Source organism: Gopherus flavomarginatus, chromosome 14 (genome assembly GCF_025201925.1).
Source record: "Gopherus flavomarginatus isolate rGopFla2 chromosome 14, rGopFla2.mat.asm, whole genome shotgun sequence".
Classification (NCBI taxonomy): Eukaryota; Metazoa; Chordata; order Testudines; family Testudinidae; genus Gopherus; species Gopherus flavomarginatus.
Genome location: NC_066630.1, coordinates 38,121,512 through 38,146,539, shown reverse-complemented (window position 1 = coordinate 38,146,539; position 25,028 = coordinate 38,121,512). Strand labels below are relative to the sequence as shown.

General features: G+C 50.0%; 1 protein-coding gene across 3 annotated transcripts in view; it reads right to left on the bottom strand.

Annotated features, from left to right (window-relative positions):
* The window catches only part of NDRG4 (NDRG family member 4), an 87,029-nt gene extending 65,652 nt beyond the window's left edge, over positions 1 to 21,377 (bottom strand). Inside the window, exon 1 of one of the 3 annotated variants that reach the window (XM_050922983.1) lies at positions 21,034 to 21,377. Coding sequence is in view for 2 of the 3 variants with exons in the window: in XM_050922981.1 (XP_050778938.1) it covers positions 20,093 to 20,306 (214 nt within the window). In the remaining variant the exon portion in view is untranslated. Of the gene's footprint in view, positions 1 to 20,092; positions 20,456 to 21,033 lie in introns of those variants that run through there. The other 2 variants (XM_050922981.1, XM_050922982.1) reach the window with 2 other exon arrangements.
* Between the last annotated feature and the right edge of the window lie 3,651 nt (positions 21,378 to 25,028).

The following is a 25,028-nucleotide window of genomic DNA, read 5'->3' as shown; positions in this document are numbered from 1 at the left end:
CCCACGCTATCCATGTTCAGGGAGGGGGTGGGGAACATCCCCACCATGGTGAGAGGGAGGGTGTCACAGGCTTAGTGTCGCTTGCTGCCCCCTGACCTTCAGGTGGTGGGCACATGGGCATGACGCCGTCACCCAACTGCTCTGCCAGGAGAGGGCACCCTGGGGCGCAGCCTGTGAGACCCTCCTCCCTTCCCACGTGGGATCCTGCATGTCGCTGGGTGACAGATGCTCCCTGGGAGGAAGAATCGCGCCCCAGCTCCTTGCTTCAGCCACGAGTCCATTACCCAAAAGAGGGGCATGTCCCTCACCATTCCAGGAGCCACCATTCCAGAAGCTAAGTGCCTTTGCCCTAGCACACTGCACTGAGCTGGCTGGCCCAAGAGGAGCCTCTGGGCTGAAGCCCACAAGCACTGACAAATTTGTGGTTAGCATCCACCCGGGCCAGCTCAGCAGGGCTGGATCCTCCAAGTGGTCACTGAGGGCAGGGAGCCAGCTTGGGACATGTGAGAGCTGGGTTCAAATCTGTGCTCTGCCACAGACATCCTGGGTGACCTTGGCCAAGTCACTTAGGCCAGGATTTTTAAAAGTATTTAGGTAGTGCACCACCACTCCTGTCCTAAGTCACTTCAGCATTGTAAAGCTAAATCTCACTGAAAGGGGCCCAGGCTCCTTCGTCACTCAGGCCAAGCTCTGCAAAGGTATTTAGGTTCCTATTTCCATTGAAGTAAGGACCTTTGTGGAGCTGGGTCTTAGGCTTTGCAACACTGAGCAGAGCGGTGCCTAAAGACATTTTCGGCCTCGGTCTCGCTGTGCCTCCACTTCTGCTCTGTACCACGGGGAGAACAGGCCTGCCCTGCCCACCAGGGGTGTTGTGAGGAGAAACGCCTTAACACTTGTGAGGGGTGCGCAGGTGATGGGGGTCAGGTGAGTACCCCAGACAGCTCAATCTAGAATCAGGGCCATCAGCTCTGCAGGCTCTGGAGCTGTCGCTCCCTAATAGCCAGGAGTTTGAGACGTCCAAGCCCCTGGAATAAATCGAGATTATCTAGGGAACTGCAGGGTACAATGTTACAGCTGCATAAACCTCAGGCATTTCAGATCGGGCTGTGGGGAGCGTCACAAAAATCTTTCCTTCTGCTCTGTGTCCCCATGGAAAGCTGCCCCAGTTTCAACGAAAGGTGCAGCTGAAAGTGGAGTGAGTTGAACTGATGCAAAAAAGCAGTGCGGATGTGCTGAAATCCACAGAAATCTGGCGGATTCGCGTTAGCTCCCATGGAGTAGGAATAGGGCTAAGCTAAACTGAAAGGAAGCTGCTCTTAACTAAGCGTCCATGAAGGAGTTTGCACGATTAACCAGATCGGCGCCCGCGAGTGCATGGACAAAGCTGCAGCCTGTTTGAGTTTCAGAGCGGAGGGAAAAGCTCAGCTGGAAAGGCCCAGGGTTGCCGGTTTGGAATCTGAGCCATGGGGACCTGTTGACTCGTGGAAGCCAAGCAAGCCAGCGCTCAGCTGGCCCGAACAGTTTGGGACCTCAAGAAACTGGGCCCAAGCTCCTGGTCAGCGACAAGACAAGAGTTTCATTTCCTTTGCTCAGCTCCACCAAGTCTGTGCTTAACTCCATCCTGGGAGCAGATCGCTGGCGCTGAGCAATGGTTACCTTCCGACCCATAGCTGAATGATCTGCGAGAGCATTATCCTCAGGGCCCTACCAACTTCACCATCCATCCATCCAGGTCAATTTCACGGTTATGGGATTTAAAAAATCATAAATGTCATGATTTCAGCTATTTAAAACTGAAATTTCACAGTGTTGTAATTGTAGGGATCCCAACCTAAAAAGGAGTTGGGAGGGGTCGCAAAGTTATTGTAGGGGTACTCTTATTTCTGCGCTGTTGCTGGTGGTGGCGCTGCCTTCACAGCTGGGCAGCTGGAGAGCAGCAGCTGCAGGCCAGGAACCCAGTTCTGAAGGCAGAGCCGCCGCCAGCAGCAGCGCAGAAGTAAGGATGGCAGGTCATGTCATTGCAACCCTTACTTCTGCCCTGCTGCCTGCAGAGCTGGGCCCTTGGTCAGCAGCTGCCTCTCTCCAGCCGCCCAGCTCCAAAGGCACTAGTGCAGAAGTAAGGGTGGCAATACCACCCCCCCTAAAATAACCCCCTGTGACCCCCCTGCTAATCCCTTTTGGGTCAGCACCCCCAATTTGAGAAACGCTGGTCTCCCCCGTGAAATCTGTATAGCATAAGGTAAAAACACACACAAGACCAGTTTTCACTGGGGGAGACCAGATTTCACAGTCCGTGAGGAGTTTTTCATGGCCGTGGACTTGGTAGGGCCCGGATTCTCATTTATTATTTGTATTACCACAGCGCTTAGGAGTCTTAGACATGAGCCAGGACCCCGGCGTGCTAGGGGCTGTACGATCTCAGACCTAAAAGACCACCCCTGCCCCCAGAGAGCTTCCAAGCTAAGCTGAACGGCTTTAAACAGAGATTTCAACTGCGCAAAAGATCTTGGAAGGAGGGAAAAGAGCCTCCCACGTAAACCCTGGAGGTGAGGGAGACACAGTAGGGAGATGCTGCCGGTAAGTTTCATCTCTCAGCTGCACATAGCACTTCTCTTCCCAAAGCAGCTCATAAACCAATCGTTTCACCCACCACAGCCACCCTTGGAGTGCAATATTCCACTGCACAACAGTTTACAATGGACTTCAAGGAGACTGCATCAAACTGACCAAGCAGCAGGGCATTCAGCATGTAGAGTCCACGCTGCAATTTCACGCTAACTCTCCTGCATCTGTAGAGCCACAGGACTGTGACCACACGTGGACAATCTACCATGAAACGTGGCCCCAGCCCAGCAGCACCCCCCCGCCCCCGAGCTAAGGGCCAGCCCCGCTCGGCTTTGGACATGCGTCAGGATTGCTGCAGCACAAGGAGGCTGCACGTGCAGGGACATGACTCGGGGCCAGAACAAAAGCCTGCCCTCAAGGGGCGCGCCCACACCTGAATGCTGCAAAGAATACGGAGGGCAGCGCTTGGTGTGGGGCCCCCAAGAGAGGACGGAGTCCTCCAGCCACACAACAGCTAGTGCCTGCAGTAATCCCCATGGATCCGCTACCCCATCTGCTGAGCTAAGCCCCAGGCTTGAAACACAAGCGAGCCTACCTGGGAGCCATCACAGCCCCTCCACACCGTCTGCTTGATGCCTCCACTGTTCTGTACTCTCCGCCCTCTATATATAGCCTGAGCCAAAACATCCTCCTGCTCTCACTTCCCCAGAGAGGTGTCAGGCAGCTGAGATTGATTAACTCCCTTGCAGACAACGCTGGGTTAGAGGGCAGAGCAACAGCATGAGGATGCCCTTGTTTGTCGATTACAAGGCATTTACTCATTACCCTCCCATTGCATTTCTGCACTAGGCTCCTTCACCCCGCGCTGAGCAGGAGGGGGCAGTCCCGCCCCGGAGCAGCTGGCAGTTGGGCAAGTCTTGCCCTATCCCGGGGGCCTGGGTCTGCAAGGGAGCAATGAGAGCCACTGCCATGGAGAGCGCAGAGTTGGGGTCCTAAGTAAGGGCTTGTCTACCAGGAAAATGTTCCCAGTAACACCAGTGGAACTAGCATAACTATCGTGGGTTAGGGTGACTACCCACACGGACCCTCTTTTTCCAGCACAGCAGTAGCATTAGGCAGTTTAACTTACTCTCCTTTGGAAGGGGTTGAGTTAAACCAAAACACGCTGCTTTTGGACTGGAGTAAGCATCCACATGGAGAGTTCTGCCAGCAGTCACGGCTCCTTGGCATAAAACAGGACGGCGCTCCCATGGAGACAAGCCCCAAGAGGGTTTGGAGACTTCAGCAGGGCTACCGAGTCTTATCCTGCCCCTAAGACAGCTGTGCATACCCACAGGCCACACTACCGGGCAGGATTGGGGAACTTTTGCTCAAGGGAGGCCCATGGGTATGACAGCAGAGGAGTCACGGCCCATGGGCCAAAATTCAGAGTTTTAAGTAAGTGCAACTACACTGACTTTGGCAGAGTCACTTTTTGAGCCACAATTAGAAGCCCTAGTCTCTTTAGACAGACATGTGTCATGTTACCCTGCGGAATTCAGGAGACCTCTAAGCTGGCACCCCAGGAGATGCCCCGTGGCACAGCATGTGAGCAGGGGAAGGAACTGCAGCCTGTTGCTGCATGTCCCCAAGAGGGATAGAGGGCATGGACACGAGGGCACATGCTGATTACAGAGAGAGGGGCAGATCCTCTTCTCATGTCAATAGCCACAGCTCCACTGACAGCCAGCTCCAGAACAGGAAAAGCCAGCAAACAGCAAGGTGCAGGGTCAAGAGATGAGCTGAATCATTCAGATTGGGGTCTGTGTGTTCATGTCCCCACCTGCTGCTGCTCGCTACCAGTCTCAGTTGTCGCTTTCCCCATGACCCTCAGATCGCTTGTCAGCTGCTTGCCATTCATCGTTCCTTTTTAGCAGGGTGCAACTGGACGCTCATTGAGCATGCTATCATTTCTGCTCCCTGATTGGACAACCAAAACTTACAAACAGGAGGGCTAACCAAGATCTCCAAGATGGGCAGACAGACATACCAGGTGAGAGCTCAGGGAGGAACACGTTCACCTGGAGTATTCAGCTGCACAACATGAAAACCAAAAAATGAAAGCATCAGGCACAGGAGCATTGGGGGTAAGAATACATGCAAACTGTCTTGTGCTATTTGCCCATCTTTAAGCCCATACCAGGCTTCTCATGGTAGAGTTATTTCATTATCCTGTAAAAGCAGCAAAGAGTCCTGTGGCACCTTATAGACTAACAGACGTATTGGAGCATGAGCTTTCGTGGCAGCCGACGAAGTGGGTATTCACCCACGAAAGCTCATGCTCCAATACATCTGTTAGTCTATAAGGTGCCACAGGACTCTCTGCTGCTTTTACAGATCCAGACTAACACGGCTACCCCTCTGATACTTCATTATCCTGGTTATCTTAAAAGTGACAGGACCGAGGCTCAAGTCTGAGCAGAGGTAAAGATGAAATCCCAACTCTCAGCATCTCTGAAATAGAATTAAGTGAAGGGAGAATCTCTACGTTCCTTCCTCCTGTTCTGGGGCAGCCATCTGAGGGTAAGAGGAAGCCTGATTTGCCTCTCCCATTCCCTGCTGTATGTCAGGACTGACCCCGGAGTCACATCAGTGCAGAACTGGTGTAAGTCAGAGGACAGTCAAGTCCTTTGAATTGAGGGACAAAAGGGAGACAAACTGTAAGAACAAGGGCCAAATTCTGCCCTAAGCTACATCCATGCAACCCCACTGAGGTTATGGGTGCTCCAGAGGAGTAACCAAGGGCCAAATTTTCTCACCTGCAGTACAACAGAATTTCAATATCCCCGTACCAAGGAGGGGTTGATCTCAGGGGAGAAGTACTAGCCCCACTGAAGACAATGGCAGTTCCACCACGGACTGCAGTGGGGCCAGGATTTGCCCCTATTCTGAAGCCAACCTAGAAGCCAAGATGACGGGAGGGCTAGAAGCCTCGGAGAGTGGAGAAGCGCAGGCCCAACCTGCCAAAAGCCTGACCGGGGAAGTTTCCCCAGGTGGGGATGTGTTGAGCGGAGACAGAGGAAGGAAGCACCAGGCAAGAGAGCCAGACCCAGGGACCCTGGTGAGCTTCGTATGATCGGAGTGGCTCTGAAAGTGGAAAAGTAGCGTGGGCCCCTTTCACAGGACTCGTCCAGGAGCCTGGCACGATAGCTGTACATCACAGGCGTAGTCGCTTGTGCTGGACAGAATCAGAGATTTGAGGAGAATAACACTTAGGCCCATGTTATGCACCCACAGGGGAGGCAGGACTCAGGAAATTGTGCCAGGTTGCAGAGGAAGCAGGGGGATGGTACTTACATCTCAAGGTGACAGACACCTTAGAACCCCCCTGGCTCAGAGTCCATTCTGATCTCACTGATGCCAGTGTCAATCAGCTGTAATCAACATTGTAACCTATGGGGATTCAGTGCTGCAAAATGGGTGTATCTCCATGGACCTCAGTGGATTCACTCTTCACCCAGCCATGAGATGAGAGTCAGGAGCAGAGCCCTCAAGACCCACACATCCCAGAAGCATGTTTTGCCCCATGGATCTGATGCACTAGGTAGCAATGAAGTGGTTGACGGATACCTCTGGCTTAGGCTTCATTTCCTCTTCCCAGTGGGAAACTTTTCTATTTCGATTTCTTTTGACAACCCTGGGCTCCCAGACAAGGTCTCTACTGATTCCCACACCATCCCCTCCTGGGTCCGTGCAGGAGGCTAACGGGGGTACCGGAGAGTCACACTGATTGCTAGCCAGCGCCAGCTGGTTTCCTGGGTGTTCCCGGCTCAGTAACCCCATGTCATTTATAGGGACAAGCACCTGGCTTCGTCAGTGCACCTGGACTGCACTGGAGACAGATCGTTCCTGTCCCATCAAAGCCCCTGACCACACACAGTCTGTGGCTCAGCTGTATCCATGGAAACGGGATGACTCAATGCAGGCGGGACGTATTTTTAGATGCCCAATCTCTCCCCAGCTGTTCTGACGCGGGGCTTCACGTGCAGCCATTGCGCCCTGCACGCAGCAGAGGAAACTGTCAACAAAAACAATTTTTCTTCATTTTTGCTGAAATTTTCCACAGAAAAATTTTAATTTTTCAGGTGAGCTCTAGTTCCAGCACTGGCAACTCAGAGCAGAAAGTCCCCAGCTGATAGGAGGCTTTGGGCACGACTGCGATGGTCACCTTTTACAGAAATGTCCTGGGGAATTGAATAGAGAAGATGACATTAACAGGGTTCTATACGAGACACTATCAACCTCTGGAGTTTGACAGGGAATGAGCCCCCTGCCACACAACTCCATGGGCTGTCCAGGAGAGAGAGTTCTCTGTTCAGTTCTGCAGACCTTTTCCATAAGGGCGACCCCAATAATGAGGTGATTAATGCCTCAACAAAGCAAGAAGGAGCCAATGCTGTACAGTGTGATGAACAAACTGGACCACAAATGGAGCCGCAGGCCCAGTAAACTCAGCCCTACCAACAAGGTCGGGGGCTGCATTTCCCAAGCAGCGCATGCAGCCATCTGTTAATGAGATTTCTGCGAGGAGCCCCTGTGACGTGGCACTCCAGAATGTTTTATGAAAATATGCTAATGAGCATAAATATGATGTAACTGAAATATGCTTTATGCAAAAGGTCTCTTGTAAGGTATCATTACAAAGCTTATGATCTACTAAGTGTGTTCATCCCATTTACTTTCATGTATTTTGTCTATTTCTGGAGTTAGGAGAATAAGATAAACTTGTATTACTGATGTAAACATGTTAAGTAGAAGCCATTAAGGGTGCTTCAGAATCAATCACCTATAAATGGTTCTGTTTACTTGCAAGCCTTCCTGGTTCCTGAGAGTCAGGCCAGGAAGAATGGAGGCTTGGGGTCTCACAGGACATGTGAATATGTCACATGATACTGGAATCCATCTTAAACCTGGATGGGAGGGGAGGGGACCCAGAGAGAGACAAAAGATTCCCGCCTTGTGCCAAAGCTAAAAAGGGGGTGGAACAGAAGAAAGGGGACTGCCCGTCATGAGAAATCCCCTAGTTACCACCTGAGCTGGAACTAACAAGGACACCGGGGAAAGGAATGAGCCCAGACTAGGAAGGAGTCTAGTCTGTGAAAGAAGCTTAGTGAAACATCTGAGGGAGAGATATTACCTGTATTCAGTTTCTTAATGTATTAGGCTTAGACTTGCATGTTTTGTTTTATTTTGCTTGGTAACTTACTTTGTTCTGTCTGTTATTACTTGGAATCACTTAAATCCTACTTTTTATACTTCATAAAATCACTTTTGTTTATTGATAAACCCAGAGTAAGTGATTAATACCTGGGGGAGCAAACAGCTGTGCCTATCTCTCTATCGGTGTTATAGAGGGTGGACAATTTATGAATTTACCCTGTATAAGCTTTATACAGAATGAAATTTATTTATTTAGGGTTTGGATCCCATTGGGAACTGGGAGCCCAGGTGTTGGAGATGGGAGTACTTGCTGAGCTGTTTTCACTTAAAGCCTGCAGCTTTGGGGGCATGGTCTAGACACTGGGTCTGTGTTGCAGCAGGCTAGCATGTCTGGCTCAACAAGACAGGGTTCTGGAGTCCCAAGCTGGCAGGGAAAATGGGCTCAGAGGTAAATTCAGCACGTCAGTGACAGTCCCAAGGAGATCTCTGTGACCAAACCACGTCACAGCCCTCATGAAGACCCACACATGCCCAGCACAGATCCAGGGGTTTTCTATTCTAGTTTAAGTAATTCTAATCTAAGGAATTATCCTAAGTGAGGGAGCATCCAGGAGGCATGCAAAGCACAGATGGCTGGTTAACCCAAAGAGTGGTGATGCAGACCTTTCTCTGATCACTATCCCCCATCACCATCACTGGGCACAAGCATGGCTTTAACCGCTTTGACCTGAGCATGCTGTACAGGCAGCGGCTGCAGCAGCATGAGAAGCAGACCACAGCAGCAATGACAGCGCCATGTCCATGGAAGGGTTAAAAAAAAAAAAAAAAGTCTCCCCAACAACTCAATATGGAAGAAACCTGGCACCTTCGACCCAGCTGGGGAATTTTCATCCAGCCCCAGTTCACGTCGGTATCATTCATGACATCACAGAGGCAGCTGATCTTTCATACAGCAGCAGGGCAAGGTCTGGCTGGCTGGGCAAGCAGTTAATGAGGAAACTGCAACTCCAGGATCTCATAGTATCTCGGCAAACTGTGAATGCAGCCAGCCAGCACCCTCAGGAAGTAAGGAATGATCATCCCCATTTCACAGCTGGGGAAACTGAGGCATACAGCAGCAAAGCAGATTGCCCAGATTCATGCAGCGAGTCAGTGGCAGATCTAGGAACCAAGCCCAGGAGTCCCAGCTCCAGTACATTAAGGCTTGTGAAAGCCATATTCTCGCCCTGCCTAGGTCCCAAGTCCACAACAATTGCAAGAGCCCCAACCCATACAGCCTCATTGTAATACATGGCAGCCTCCCTTCTGGCGAGAGCTCACCTACGTTTCCATGCAAACAGTAGAGTGCATGCACTGCGGAACAGCCCAGGCCAGGCTCCAGCCTGGGTCAGCTGCTTGCTGGGTCTCCTTCTCTCTAGCAGTGCATAGCAAAAATAATGTAAGTGCATCAGAAGCAGGAAGTCTGCCAAACAATCAGTGGGACCACTGAAGGATCAAGGTGCAAAAGGAGCATTCAAGGAAGACAAGGCCATTGCGAAGAAGCTAAATGAATTCTTTGCATCAGTCTTCACTGCAGAGGAAGTGAGGGAGATTCTTTTTAGGTGGCTAATCTGAAGAACTGTCCTAGAATGAGGTGTCAGAGGTGGTTTTGGAACAAACTAATAAATTAAACCATAATAAATCACCAGGACCAGGCAGTATTCACTTAAGAGTTCTGAAGGAACTCAAATATGAAATTGCAGAACTACTAAAAGTGGCATGTAACCTATCACTTAAATCAGTTTCTGTATCAGATGACTGGAGGATAGCTAGTGTAACACCAATTTTTTAAAAAGGCTGCAGAGGCGATCCTGGCAGTTACAGGCTGGTAAGCCTAACTTTGGTACCAGGCAAATTGGGTGAAACTATAGTAAAGAATAGAATTATCAGACACAGATGAGCATGATTTGTTGGAGGAAGTGTTAACATGGGTTTTGTAAAGGAAAATCATGCCTCACTAATCTATTAGAATTCTTTGAGGGGGCCAATAAACGTGGACAAGGGGGATCCAGTGGATATAGTGTACTTGGACTTTCAGAAAGCCTTTGACAAGGTCCCTCACCAAAGGCTCTTAGGCAAAGTAAGCAGTTATGGGATAAGAAGGAAGGTGCTCTCATGGATCAGAAACTGGTTAAAAGACAGGAAACAAAAAGATAGGACTAAATGATCGGTTATCAGAATGGAGAGAAGAAAACAGTGGTCTCTCCCAGGGATCTGTACTGGGACCACTGCTGTTCAACATATTCATAAATGATCTGGAAAAAGGCATAAACAGTGAGGTGGCAAAGTTTGCAGATGATACAAAATTACTCAAGATAGTTAAATCCAAAGCAGACTGTGAAGAGTTACAAAGGGATCTCACAAAACTGGGTTACTGGGCAACAAAATGAATTGTTTATAAATTCAGTGTTCATAAATCCAAAATAGTGCAGATTGGAAAACATACTCCCAACTATACATACAAAATGATGAGGTCTAAATTAGCTGTTACCACTCAAGAAAGACCTTGGAGTCATTGTGGATAGTTCTCTGAAATCATCTGTTCAATGTGCAGCGGCAGTCAAAAAAGCAAACAGAATGTTGGGAACCATCAGGAATGCAATAGATAGTAAGACAGTAAATATCATAATGCAGCTATATAAATCCATGGTACACCCACACCTTGCATGCTGGCTATCATTTTATGGAAGACAATCATCCTCAAACTCCAATGGATTGATGACAATGATGACGCGCAGTTCTGGTCGCCCCATCTCAAAGAAAGATATATTTTAAAATTATTATGGGGATGGAACAGCTTCCATATGAGGAGAGATTAAAAAGACAAGCACTGTTTAGTCTGGAAAAGAGACAAGTAAGGGGGGATATGATAGAGGTCTATAAATCATTAATGGTGTGAAGAAACAAGTGTTATTTACCCATTCACATAACACAAGAACCAAGGGTCACCCAATGAAATTAATAGGCAGCAGATTTAAAACAAACACAAGGAAGTACTTCTTCAGGCAATGCACAGTCAGCCTGTGAAACTCATCACCAGGGGACGTTGTGACGGCCAAAAGTATAACCGGGTTCAAAAAAGAATTAGATAAGTGCATGGAGGATAGGTCCACCAGTGGCTATTGGCCAAGATGGTCAAAGATGCAACTCCATGGCCTGGGTGTCCCTAAGCTGCGAGATGTGGGGTCTGGACAATATGGGATGAATCACTTGATAACTGTCCTGTTCATTCCCTTTGAAGCATCTCACATTGGCCACTGTTAGAAAACAAGATACTGGGCTAGATGGACGGTTAGTCTGACCCACTACAGCCATTCTTGTTTTTCTGTGGTCACTAGACCCGCTTCCCATCAATAGCTCTCAAGACGCCCTCCCCCAGCTCTCTGTACATAGCACAGGCCAGATACGGTCTTCTGGCTTCTCCCCATATCAATACACATCCAGACGCTCCATGAACCCACACAGACAGTGCAGTCACAAAAAGCTTGAAATATTTGCAGCTTGCCTGTTGGGTAGGGCACCTGACTGGGAACCAGAAGATCTGGATTCTATTCCTGGCTCTCCCATGGATTAGCTATATAGCCTTGGGCAAATAACTTGGCCACTCTATGCCTCACTTTCCCCATCTGTAAAACAGAAATGGTTACACTGGCCCTCCTTTGTAAATCCCTGAGATCTACGGATAATGGTGTCTGGTATGGTTGTGTACTGGAGGTAGAGCTGACTCACTGCAAGGTGTTTCTGAAGTCCGGGCCCTGCATCAATCACTATGGAGTACACAACAAGGCAACATGCTTAATTCAAATGGCAGCCACCTAACTATCTCTCCCCCGGTCTGACTGGGACAATGGCTGGGGGCAGAGATTCAGTGCAATATCTTTCAATGGCTCTGAACAATGGATTATTGGTGTTCCTTGCTTGTTTAATTGGCACAGGAGGTGGTGCATGCAGCCAGTTTATGTAGCTAACAGGAGCAAGTCACAGTTTGCTAGCACGTGTTTCCCACTCCACCGTCCTCATCACGCTGCTTCCCTGCTCTGTTACGGCTGCTAAATAAGCTCCTCTTACCTTCCTGTGGTTTTCTCTAGCCTTCTCATGCTTTTTTTACCGCAAGCTATGTGATTCAAACAAATCTCATCCTGCGAACCTCTGAGGACCGGGGTCATCACTTAACAGGTGCTTTTTTCCCCTTCTGTCAGGATCTGTGCCAACCAAGAGGCTTCTACCATACTAAACAATAAAGCCACCCAAAACTGTACTGATCACAGGGATGTTACGGGTGAGACTTCAAGTCACAGATGCGAAGATGTTCGGAGCTGAAGAGGAATCTGCACACTGGAAGATCAAACATTATTATTGCAGCATGTGAATGGCCCAGAATCCAGGATAAGAATGGAGGGTAGCACATTCAGTAGCTTTTCTGCAGGTCTGCAAAGTCCACGCATTCGACACTCGATGGGATGCCCCTACTGTGGGCTCCACTTGGGACATCTCACCTACCAATGAACCCCTGAAATGGCCTCCAAGATCCCATCTGTGGTGGGATACAATCCTGCCCTAGTATTTAAACCCAACTGTGAACCATGGCTGTGGGCTAACCGTGTTCTGATACGGCTCCTTCCTGCCTGTGTGAATAGAAAGTAGTGACCCACGTTCTCCCCCGGCCGACAGACACACTAGGAGTAAGACTCTGCTGCGACAGCCGCCTTGCTGGGAGATCATTCAGTTATAACCAAGTTCTCCCCTGAGATGGTTTTATCTTGGATTGACTGACACCTGAGGGGATCCATCTGTTTAACCCACGTTACTGGCTTGGACAGAGCAGGGCTGTAGCCCAATTTTTGCAGTTAGTTCTCAAAATAAAAACATGATTTAAACAGTGTCAAAGGACACTCATGGTGTCAACAGGACGCCCTGGCAGAGCTACCCTAGCAGAGATGCAATCCAGGACATAGTTCCTTCGCTTGACAATGAGAAGCCCTGTTATAACGCAGCTGGGCCCTGACCACGTTTCATAGCGGTGATTAGATCGTTATTCTGATAGAGTGAGCAAGGCTTTAAGAAGAGATTGGCTCAGCGTTAGCTGTGAGTTCCCAGCACACAGCATGCTAGGGGTGCTAGAATACGCACAAGCCAACAATCTACCTGCCTGAAAATTTGCTGGCTGGCCCCCCTCCCTAGTGACTGGTGGGCACTCAACACAGAATCTCAGTGCTGACACACTGTATTCACGGAGGGGGCTGTCCTTTAGCGCCTAGCCTTGTGCCATAGTCGCACAGCCAGGCCGATGTATCGCAGGGGCTGAGAATGGTGATGACTGTGGGTAACACGCAGTACACTAGGACCAGTGCAAGTGAAGAATAGTGCTACACAATCAATTTTATCTTGACTCTCAATTGTCAGGCTTTTTGGAAGTTTGATGCAGACAAAAGGACTTGAAGAAGGATGGAAAAGCATTGTCCCTTTTAGCTGCTTAAGATCCCAGACCAGAAATAAAATAGCTTTATATTGAAAGTTGCAAACCAACAATCGGAAGATCCATTCCCTCTGTGCAGGGCTCTGGGGTTCCCGGCAATGGCAGGTAACTTTTCCAACTCATAAAGCAAAGCAGCTTTCTGGGTTTCTGGCATTTCTCCGGGCACATAGCCAGCCACACAGCAGTTGGGGGAACACGCAGTCCTGCCAGGAGATTAAGCGGAGGAGAAACTCTTGGGTGGCTCAGTGTATTGGGGCTGACGAGTACGTTCTGCCAGCAGTTTGGATTCTCAGAAGATGGAATAGTTGACATGGTTTGGACCATACTCAGCACTGACATAAGGAGGTGCATCTCTCTACCCCATTCCTCAACAACTAGACAGAGGAGCAACACCATTCCATCAAGAACAGAGTCCCTGCCAATCTCTGTCGTCAACCCCTCAGCTCAGGATTCAGACCTGGCTCCAGCACAGAAGCTGTTTGAGCAGCATTTGTGGTCAGACTTCTGTGCTCTTTCTATCAACAGCCTACAACACACCAGATCACACAGTGCTACAGACCTGCCCTCATGAGCAGGCAAGATGGGCAGCCTAGCGCTAACCTAGGTCATCACATCTCCCCAGCAGATCTCCGTAGTGATGCTCCTCCTAGGTGAAACCCTGCAGAGGCCAAGCCTGCCCCGCTTCTGTTCAACAGATACGAGACTCCTGGGGAATTCAGCAGGTACCGCAGGCTCCTCTGCCACCGGTGCGCTGATGCCATCCTGCCTTCTGCGTCTATCTCAGCAAACCGCCCTGCTGTGCGCTCACGCACATCAGTGCTAGCCACAGACAGACACCTGGATGAAACCAGCTGACTGGAGCTCCGCTCAGAGGGGCGCTGGAAAGGGGAACCATCTGAGGAGCCAGCGACCTTCCCCTCAACTTCTTGATGCCGTCCTATTGCCGAGCCGCGTGGCAGTATTGGATTTATCCCTGCTCTTGGATAACCAGGTAGAGACCGACCAGGAAAAATGTCTTTCCAATTTACCAGGAGACCACTCCCCATCCTCCGAGGCCTGGCAACCATAACCCACCATGCATCACTGAGACTTACCGACTGCAACTCCCTCTACATAGGGCTAACAGCCAAGGCCACCCCGATTTCGCCTTGCCCAACATTTATCTGCCCACCTCCTGAGAAGGCCTGGTCATGGGAAGAACATCACATCCGGACTCCGACTCAAGGCCTGCGTGCTAATCGTAGTGGGTTAGGACCAACCTGTGTTATAACCTGATCAGGGCACCGAGATCCCCTGGCACAGCAGACCTGCCTCTGTAGATAGGGGCCCCCCACATGTGTCACCATCTTTCCACCCACCACCCTCCAATCCAGTATCACTGGTCCGAGACACAAACAAGGAATGGCTACAGTAGGACTACAGGAAGCAGGAGACAGGGCATTTTCTGTGTGAGGTCAGAGGTTGTGGAACACTCCTACGGAAAGTATAACACTGTGCTGTCACCTGGCCACGTACAGAGCCCAGGGCAAATCCCACCAAGTGTAAGAGCCTCACCACACTACCCGGAGGAGACAAAGCAAAAGCTAAGTGACTGAACCCCAGGGGAGCCCAAGCAGAACCCAGGTGTGTGCTTGCCGCTTATCCCTCTTATTTTGCTGTACTTCAGTCCTTCGATTCTGCAATGACTGGCTCACTTTTACCACAACAAAGGGAACCTGCACTGAAGCATAGAGGAGACCCACTTGTGCCAGGGCTCAATTTAACTCCATGTAACACAGCCGGAGAGTCTGCTTCCAGGGGCTAGCTCTCCCCTCCGCCCCCCACTGCGGAAAAAAAAGCCTCCTCGAATCTCCCTGTGTGTGTGTCAGGCAGAGAGTGCTGATGAATGGGCTGGCTACTGTTTGCATTCTCATAGCACTTACAGGCTGCAGCCATGATCAGGCCCCACTGCGCCAGGCACTGTACGAACAAAGTGAGAGCCAGCCCTGGCCCCAAGCAGCTAGCAGAATAAAGGCACATGCCCTGCCTCTGCGCCCAGAAAGACCCTCTCCTGCAGACATCAGAGCAAAGAAGCAACAAAAGACAGCCATGTCGGGCTTTCGCTGCACCAGCGAACCACAGCCAAACATAACTCCTGCCTACCAGAGAAGGAATAAACTGTACGTCAGGGGGAGACTATTTATTACGAAGCTTTGGGAAGGGTTCTAAGACTGGGAGAGTGAAAGAGCAGGGGAGGCTATAAAAAGCAGTGTCCCTGTAAGGGCACCGCACACAGATCACGCAGTGCCCGCCGCTACACTCCTGAATTACAACGCTGCGCTGGGGATCTGTGAGCTAGCAGAACGGCTTGTTGGCTCTCCAGAGGTTCCACCTGCCAGACACGCAGGCACTGCCTGCCAGCACAGCAGCTAATCTATCTGTGCACCTCCTTGGCGCCGGCCCCGTCTACTTAGGAGTCCCGTCACGGAGTGTTTGGGCTAATAGAGCAATCCTGGATCGACGGGGAGAAACGAAACCAGCTCCTGGAGGAGCCAGGCCTGGCCCGGCGCCAGATGGAGGCGCCAAGGAGAGTTGGAGAAATGGGAGGAGGAGGGAGGCAAGGGAAGCATTCAGGAGGAGACCCCAAATCAAGAGAGTCTAGAACAAGGCCGCAGGCCTCCATCCATTGCCAGTTGGGGATGGGGAGGCTAGGAGGAGAAAGCTTACATCAGAGCTTCACAGTCTAACCTGGAGTTCCCAAGGAGGGGAGGGAGGGGGGCACCACTGGTTTAATGTCAATACCAAGGGAAAGCATCCTCATACAATTCATCTTGGGCCCTTGCAGAGCAAATTTTCCCCAATACGGTCTGCTCCGCTCCCCTCCCTACCCTAGGCAGGGCCGTCCTTAGGCATAGGCAACGTAGGCAGCTGCGTAGGGCACCTGAAAATTTGGGGCACCACTGGGTCTTAGTGTCCACCGCTTGTTTTCCTATCCCTGTTCTGACCCTTCCTGCAGGCTCCCACAGATGGCTGCTCTAGCCTGGTGAGTCTTCCTTGGGACGGAATCTAGTAGTTAAAAGTGAAAAAACCTCCAGCCTGCCAGACCTATTAGCACAACATTGAAACTGTTAAAGAGACATTCAAGGGGTAATAAAGCCATTTAACAGGCATTTGCCAACCCCAAGGTATATACTGACAGGTTTCAGAGTGGTAGTCCTGTTAGTCTGTATCAGCAAAAACAAGGACGAGTCCTTGTGTCACCTCAAAGACTAACAAATTATTTGGGCATAAGCTTTTGTGGACTAGAACGCATTTCATCAGATGTCCACGAAAGCTTATGCCCAAATAAATTTTTATACTGTCAGTTTCTGACTTTACTGACAAAAATAGTTGTGCATTAATGTAATATTTACACAGAACATGTCAGTCTACAGGACTTTAGTTTAAAATTTGCTTTAAAAATATTTCATTAGTGAGCTGGTGAAGATTATAAAATCACATTTCTAAAAAATGCTTGCATAGAGTTTTAGATGCACAATCATCTTTAGCCTTAAATGTGTGGATCTTCAGACATACAGTTTTTTAAATAAATCCTTCAAAAGACTTCCCTTATCTAAAATACACATTTTAATTACTATAGTTAAAAAAAAAAAGGGCTTCCAAGTCTTCCTGTCCTTTCTGTCCATCCCTTCACCACCTCTCCCCCCACTCCCCACTGAAGAGAGCCCTTAAAGGGACAACAGTCCTTCCCTTCCAGATAGCTGGACAAAGAGTTCCCTTTCTTTACTTCTGACAATCCAACAAACTAGTTTTAAAAGAACCCTCCAGCAAAATCAGTACCTTAGTAAGACAAAATCCTTGTTATACCTAAAATCTTTGGAAACATATTTTTTTAAAGTTGGTGAAATTTCATAACCATGTCTCTTGTTATGGAGATCACACAAAGTAAATTACTGTTCCCTTTTTCTAAAAGCAATGAACATTGTTATGAACACACTAAACCTCTCTAATTAATTTAAAAGAATGTCTTTGTTTCAGTGAGTTAAATATGTAGTAATCTGGAATGCTGGCTTAAGATTTGAGTACATTTAAAATATAAATTCAACTTAGAAATACTGATGAAGAAAATGTAAAACAGAGAAGAGCTGCATCATGTATTCTATTATATGTAATGTTGTATTCAGCAGGACAGCTGACTCACCTTTACTATGAAGTTTTTGCAAATAAATCTCTGACAAACTTCAGGGCATATCAAAAAACCTGTGACTGACATTTTTTATTCCCAAATTTTAGTGCTTTTAATTAGGTACTTTCTTAATGTCCATTCTGCATGAGGGAGAGTGCATGCAAGTCTCTGCGGGGAACTGTGACTCTCCGCCACCATGAGGCAGGCTGGGCATCTCATTATCCTTTGCTGTCAAGTCCCTTCTCCCCCTCCCCCACCAGGCTGTGAGCTTGGGCTGCCATCCAGCATAGGGGCACCAGTTTAATAATACTGCGTAGGGCCCCATAAATCCTAAGGACGGCCCTGACCCTAGGAAAGACCAATGCCCCCTCCCCCCCCCCCCACTGCACCTCTGTTTGGACAGACTGCAGGGCAAGAGACTCGGCATCATTCTCCAGCATCCCTCCAGTCCCTACCCCAAGGAGCCCAGGCCTGAAGGACACCCAGCTGGCGCCACCATTCTCGCTGCGTTCACAGTGCCTTAAAAGCCAGAGGCGGGAGAGCCCCAGGCCAACGGAGGATCGCTCCCTACTGCTCGACAAGAGAGCAGCACGCTCCATGCGGGGCACGGACCCAGACATGAGGGCACGTGTGCACTTTCACATCCGGTCCATCACGTGGAAGGCTGAGGTCTGGTACAATCTAGTCTGTGTAGATGGAACCATGTTCCGGATTCCTGTTACAGCCCTGACCTTTCCGGATACTGTGGCACAGTTTGGTCCCCAGAGACGAAACATCACACAGCTGGGTAGGTGCTATTGTCAGCTAATGAGATCCCAAAGCACAGCAACCTTGACTGTGAAGATGGGCCCTTTATTTACTGATTGTCTACATGAGCTGCAGCTATAGGTGAGTGTAACCTATTCTCCACTCCCAGTCCCCAGAGCTCAGAGCAGGAAAGCAAAAAGGCAGCCAGACAACGCAGGAGGGTTTGGAGCAAGAAAGAAAATAGCCAGTACCCATGGCTATTCCAGCACCTTCCCTGCAGCAGCTCCTCTATCCTGCCATGAGAGGGACTCTGGCTTCAGCCACATCTCCTTACTCCCTTGGTGACACTCCAACAAGGTGGGGGCTCATAAAATCAGCAGATTATGCCGCCCAGGTCAGCTTCCAGATATCCTGTCTGGGTCCCCCACCAGCTACTCATGGCTTCCCTGGTAACAGGCTGGGCTACCTCCTCCCCCAGCTCCATCCTTTACTGGGGTGCAGGGAATCAGCCTCTGGAGGAGACCAAGGCTCTCTTCAAGTCTGAGATGCAGGAGTGCTGGATTCTATTGACCTGCGCAAGTCCTGTTCCCACTCTGTGCCTCAGTTTCCCTATCTGTAAAGTGCAGATAATGACCCTGCCCTCCTTTGTAAAGTGCATTGGGACCTACTGATCAAAAGTGCTACAGAAGAGCTAGGGATTATTATAGCAAAAAGATCCTACCGGAACAGCTCCATAGCCTCCTGTTGGGGGCCATTACTGCAGAGTACTGCAGTAAAACCAAGAGTTAGAGTTGGTCTTCAGATATACTCCATGCGGTTGTGAATTCTGCCCCTCAAACATGGTGAGGCGCTGCCGGCTATCCAGGCCCTTTTCTTTGTCACCTCACAGCCCTATCACAGTTCTGGCGCCCCAAACACACAGTGCCCCCACCACAGGGACCCACTGCCATAGCATACCCTGAATTGCCCAGTCACAGTATCTTGGCAGATGCGTGGACTGTCAGCAACCAGAAGCAACACAGGGAAAAAGCCAAGCGAGATCCCTAGGTACTGTGGGCAGGCAGTGGTGCCCTTATGCAGCAGGGGAAATCATGACTCTCCAGTACCTCTTCCTCTCCTATCCTGTCTGAGGAACCCCGATGCAGTATGGGGGTGCTGATCCACACACATACATTAGGGTTTGGGATCAACAACGAGTCCTGTGGAGGAGGCAGGAGAAAGCATCCTGCGTCACAGAGGGCATAACTGGAGTCTCTTGCATGGAGAAATGGTCCCCTTCTCCATTTCTTAACCACCCCTCTCCCCACAGCAACAGGAAGATACCAAGCAGGATGGAGGTCAATCTCCCAGAAAAAGCTGCTGCCAGCTGACTGGCTGCAGGGAATTTGCTTGTCACTGAGAAAAAACAAACTAGACTTACATGGCACTTTACGTTTTCAAGCACTGCACAAACATTAACTAGCTAAGGAGAGAGAAGGATCAAGGAAAGAGGAAAACTGCCCAAAAAGTGAAAGATACCCAGGCTCTGAATTAGTCTGGACTCCTGTAGCCAGCCGACCCATCCCACCACCTCCTATTCAGGATTTAATACATAAGAACTCTCCACCACTGGTATGTTCTTGCATAAAGCAATATCCCACCCCCTCCTCTAAACAAGCAGCTGACCAAGGGCTCAAGCCAGCGTCTGATGATGTCTGCAACTGGGGGTTTCCCCGATTCGCAGGATTTTGCCCCAAGTCACTATGCCATCGCAGTGCCACTGAAACTAGCTGCATCGATTTAAGAATCTTTGCTTGGGCTAGAAATAGGAAAACCCACTTGACTCTCACTTGGAAAGTAACTCAGCCATCAGCACAGCAGAGGGAACAGTGCATGGTGTGAAAGAAATAAACAGAATTTACCTGTTAATAATTCTATCTTATGTCCCAGAACCTTCATTGTGATTCGTATTCTCTCAACAGGTGAAAATGGCAAGAGAGGGGGGAAAGCTCTTGGAGACAGTCTGTAAGGAAAATCCACTAGCGAGGGATGATCAGAGTCCTCTGAGCTCAAAGCAGCTTGGATCAGGAATGAGACAGGGCGGCTGGATGGAGTGGGAAGAGCAACATGGAGCATATGTGTGTGTGTGTGTGTGTGTGTGTGTGTGAGAGAGAGAGACAGACTAGCTGTTCAAAGCAGGTAGGTAGGAGCTTCACCCATTTCACAAAACAAGAAACAGAAGGAAAAAACCTCAGGTACACTGCAAAAATGCCAGGCACTAAAGAAGTCGATAGCCTGGCACTGCAAGGCTGGGTGAATCCAGGCACAGATGAGCCGCCAACCCAGGCAGTGGGCTCCGAGACTAAACACCAGCCCCCCCTCCCCCTTCTCGAACAAAAGAGCAAAGCTTTCTCTCGCTACACAATAGTTGTCATCTCTGCAAAGCGGGGGGGGGGAGGGGGGGTCTGCTGGCAAACACGCAGCAACAAGGAGAGCCGGGAAAGCAGGGCTGCTTCCCAGCACCAAAGAGGGACACCTCCCCTTACAGGCTGGGCTAGCGGGGTGATGAAATGCTGCCAGATTTTACCTTGGAGCGATAGAAAAACGAGGCCTCGTTTTTAGGGCCACACCTGGGACGCTCCTGCCTGGAGCGACCAGGGGCAGAAGAGCCAAGAACCGACCCCCCCCCTTGCGTTTCCACCTCCCTAGGTCCGATCTGGGCAGAAAGGCTTTACTGGGGGAGGGGGGCATTCTCGTGAGGGTGGGCGCGGGCGCCTCGGGGGGGGGGAACTTCCAGGAGGTGGGGAATGGGCACCGGGGGGCGGGGGGGGAGAACAGAGGGGGCCGCGCCCGCAAGACTCACCGGATCAGTGCGATGCAGGGGGGGGTCTCCGGTTCCCCTCTGCGCCTCTATCTTTGCAGCCTCCTGCTCCCCAGGCTGTAAGTCCCCAGCGCGGGCAGGTAGCGACCCCCGCCCCAGCCCCCCGAGGAGAAGCAGCAGCACCGCGTCGGCCCCAGTCTCTTTCCTGGGGCGTGGCTGGGCTGGGCGGGGAGGGGTAGGCAGCTGGCCGGAGCAGGGTGTAAATCAACCCACGTGCGTGGGCTCGTCTGGCTCGGGTCGGCGGCGGCTGCTGGCGGCGCCGGGTTTGCAGCCAGGGGGAGGGAGCTGCTGGGCTCCCCCGCTTTAAATGGGAGATGCACCACTGCGTCAGGGAGGGGAGGGGAGGGCGCAGCAGCGGCGCAGGAAGCGGGCAGCCTGCGCGCAGAGGGGGTGGGCACTGCCAGCCCACCCCCCGGCAGGGGGCTCTGCGGCGCGGGCAGGGCCTGGCTTCGGGCCACGCCAAAACGCTCTCGCGTGGCCGAGGAGGCCGCGTGGGTGGGAGCGACAAGCCCAGCGCCCTCTCCATCCTTGCTGCGCCCTGGCTGCTGGAGACTAGGGATGCAGCTGGAGCCTGGAGCGGGCAATGCAGCGTGCACTGCCTGGGCACGGAGGGGAGCAGCCTGGGGGCATCTGGACCCACACCGGCACCTCGCCTCTCTTACCCCCTAGGGATGATGGGGAGCCCCAAGCTAGGGCACAGCCCTTCTGCTCCGAGCCAGCCCAGGCACCGGAGCTGGCCCTGCTCAGGTGCTAGTCAGGGGAGAGTGGCTAGTAGGTGCTGCCCTCCCCTGCACCAGCCTCTATCCTAGGCCCTATTCAGCCAAAGGAGCTTTGGTGTCTATCCTCAGTGGCAGGGGCCGGGGCTTTCGGAGCAGGCGGATCTGTGTTCTGTCCTGGCAGGAGTGTGCAGTGACACCCATTACACAGTCACCCAATCGACCCCCTGTTCCACCCCAAAACCCAGCACTCGCTGGACCCAGTTGAACATTTTCAACAGGAATTCCCAGCAGGGATGAAAACATTTCCACATTACCCGATAGTTGCAAAAGCCACCAACTGACACTGATTTGTACATGATTTTTAAGCATCTCATTTATTTCCCAGCATACATAAGCCAGGGTTTTGGCCTAAGATCTGTCGGGTGCGCTGCCTTTGAGCAACAAGGAAGTTCTATGCCCAAAGCTAGCGGTATGTTAAGTGCAGTGTTTAGGCTGAGATTGTAAAGGGCAAACGCTGCCCTCCGAGTGTGCACATAGCAGTAGTGGTGTAGTTACGCTGCACGTGGAGGCAGGATTTAGGGATCCTGTGCAGGGGCCCTGCAACTCTAGCATACCACAAAGCTCCATGAAGGCTCTCTGTGTGCTATCGATATCTCCTGCTCACACTGGAGCCAATGGGAGCTGAAGGTTCACATTACCTCTGAAGGAATCGAATTAACCACTCACAGAGTAACAAAGGCATAATGAAGCTGAAATGCAGGTGCTATGGAGCACTGATGATCATGATTTTATGCATTTTAAGGCCAGAAGGGACCTTTATGATCATCTAGTCTGACCTCCGGCATGACACAGGCCAGAGAACTTCACCCATAACTTCTGTTGGAGCTATAGCATAATTTAGAGAAAGAGATCCAGACTTGACTGCAAACGAAGGGGATGGCCTTGCTAAGTTCTCGCTTACAGCTGTTACATTAAAGTCTCAACCTTAACCACTTTTTGCTTAGAATGTGTTTCCATAGATTTAGGATTCGCCATGTGACCTCAGGTCATTTGGTTGTAGTGAGCTGGTGGTTCAAAAAATTACTAATGAAGCTTTGAGCAGGGGGTTGGACTAGATGATCTCCTGAAGTCCCTTCCAACACTAAAAATCTATGATACTCATGTACAGTACAACTAGTTCACTTTGCTTGCACCAGATTCTGATCTCATTCACACGGGTGTAACTCTGCATTGACTCAACTAGAGTTGCTCTGAATTACCCTGAATTTACCTGGCCTCTTGCCATAAAAATCCCAGGACTCAAAGACCTTTTAGGACAAAGTTCGATAGAGATGTACCGAGACAGAAGCCACAAGCTTCACCCTGTTCTCTCTTTAGCTGACCAACAACGTTGCTCTAATACCAATTTATTGTGCAATGTCTTAAAATGACAAACATACATCCCTGCAGTGGGGAAACCTGTAGGCTAGTGAGTATATTCATTCAAGGATGGTTCATAACTTCTGATAGCTTCCATTATTCTCACCACTCTAGTGAAATAAATGGCTGATGAGACACAAACTGTTGAGACAAACATGTAATTCCATACTTAGTGCATCATCACTCATCTATTTTAATACTGTGTGTGTCACCTGGCAGCCCTTTTTAATTCAGCCCTTCTGCCGTTTGAACAGTACATCTAATAGCTAAGTATCGGGTATTGCATTAATCTTCACTTATCAGTGAGAACTCCTGAGAGAACATGAAAACACAGAGTGCATTTAACCCCCCAGCTTACTGCCAGACAAGTTGCCAGCAGTCACATGGCCCTAAAGTCTGCACTCTACGGTCAGTCATCTCACCATGGCTGGGTCTGAATGTCCTGGTGCTTCCCTAAGTCACGGGGGAAAGATGAGCAAGGAGAGAAGATACAGAACTCAGTGGTTTATCCGTATTTCTGCTATGGGAATAAAATGGACCAGACTTCAGTCTCATTTACACTAGCGTAAACCTGGACTAACTCAACTGAATTCCAGGGACTTATACCTGTGTAAATAAAATCAGAATCTGGCCATCATCTCTGCACCAACTCGAGCCTTATTGAATAATAGAATAAAGGCTTTTTGATGGATACCCATTAAGAAGAACAGCCTGTGTGCCAGAAATAAATTACAATATTAATTAGACCTCCGGCAGCACAGGCTTTCTGTACAGTAAGCCAGAGAATGTAGAACAACACAGTTTGACAGCTACTTCAGAAACAGAGCTTGTGAAAAGAATACATCTGTTGGAAGGACAAATGTGTTGTGCACAGAAGTTGTGTGTTTAAAGAGGGAGAAGACAGGGTTCTGCGGTATGGATTTTTCCACAGTGCTTTTCAATTCAAGTCAACGTAGCAGTTTCCACATTGCTTTTCATTGTGCTTTTAGTTCAGCCAAGCGAAGCTAGGAGGGTTGAATACTGGTTGGGCTTTAGAAGGAAGATCAGGAAGGCCAAGGTTCTAAAATGTGGATCCTAAGAAGACCTAGGCCTGAGGAGACAGATGAAGTCCCCCATCTTGCAAGATTGGTTGCTAGATGCCCAAGAAGTTTGAGTTCCAAAAGACAATGCTCCAGCTCCCAAAGAAAAGCCTTGGCTTGATTTGTCCAAGTCAATTCCTAGGAAGTTTGAGTTCTAGAAGTTAAGACCACCCAGAAGCTTTTCATTACAGGATTAGGACCTCCCAGAAGGCCCACCCACTAGAAATTAATGCCTGCTACTGATGGCTTGAGTTTTAGAAGTTTGAACCCATCTCAAGAAGTTTTGAGTTCCAGAAAGCTTGAGCTCCAGAGTCCCTGGAAAAGGTTTTAAGTTCTAGTATTCATACCCACAGGGACTTGGTTTCTAAACACCTTGAAGGGCTGGCGTCTAGTGATTGATCCCTAGAAGCAGTAACCATTTTGTGCCGTGGGCTAAGCCACTTTACGCTGAGCAACTCTATTAGCCACAGAAAGCCCCTTGTCAGGAACCTGAAATCAATGGCAATTTTAGACCGGACTGAGTGCATCTGAAGAGAAAGGACTTCAATGAGGCTGTGGAAACAAAGCCGAGCGGTGTTGTGGATGTGAAAAGGGGGGAGGGGAATGTCTGCAGCCAGTCTTGGGAGCAACATTCACGCGTTCCATGACAACACTCACCAGTGCTCCAGGCTACTGGATGGGTTTGATTGCAAGGCGCTGAGGAGATGGTGGCCTCCTAGGATCAGTGTTAAACCTATTGGGCTTCTTGGAACCTCCTCTG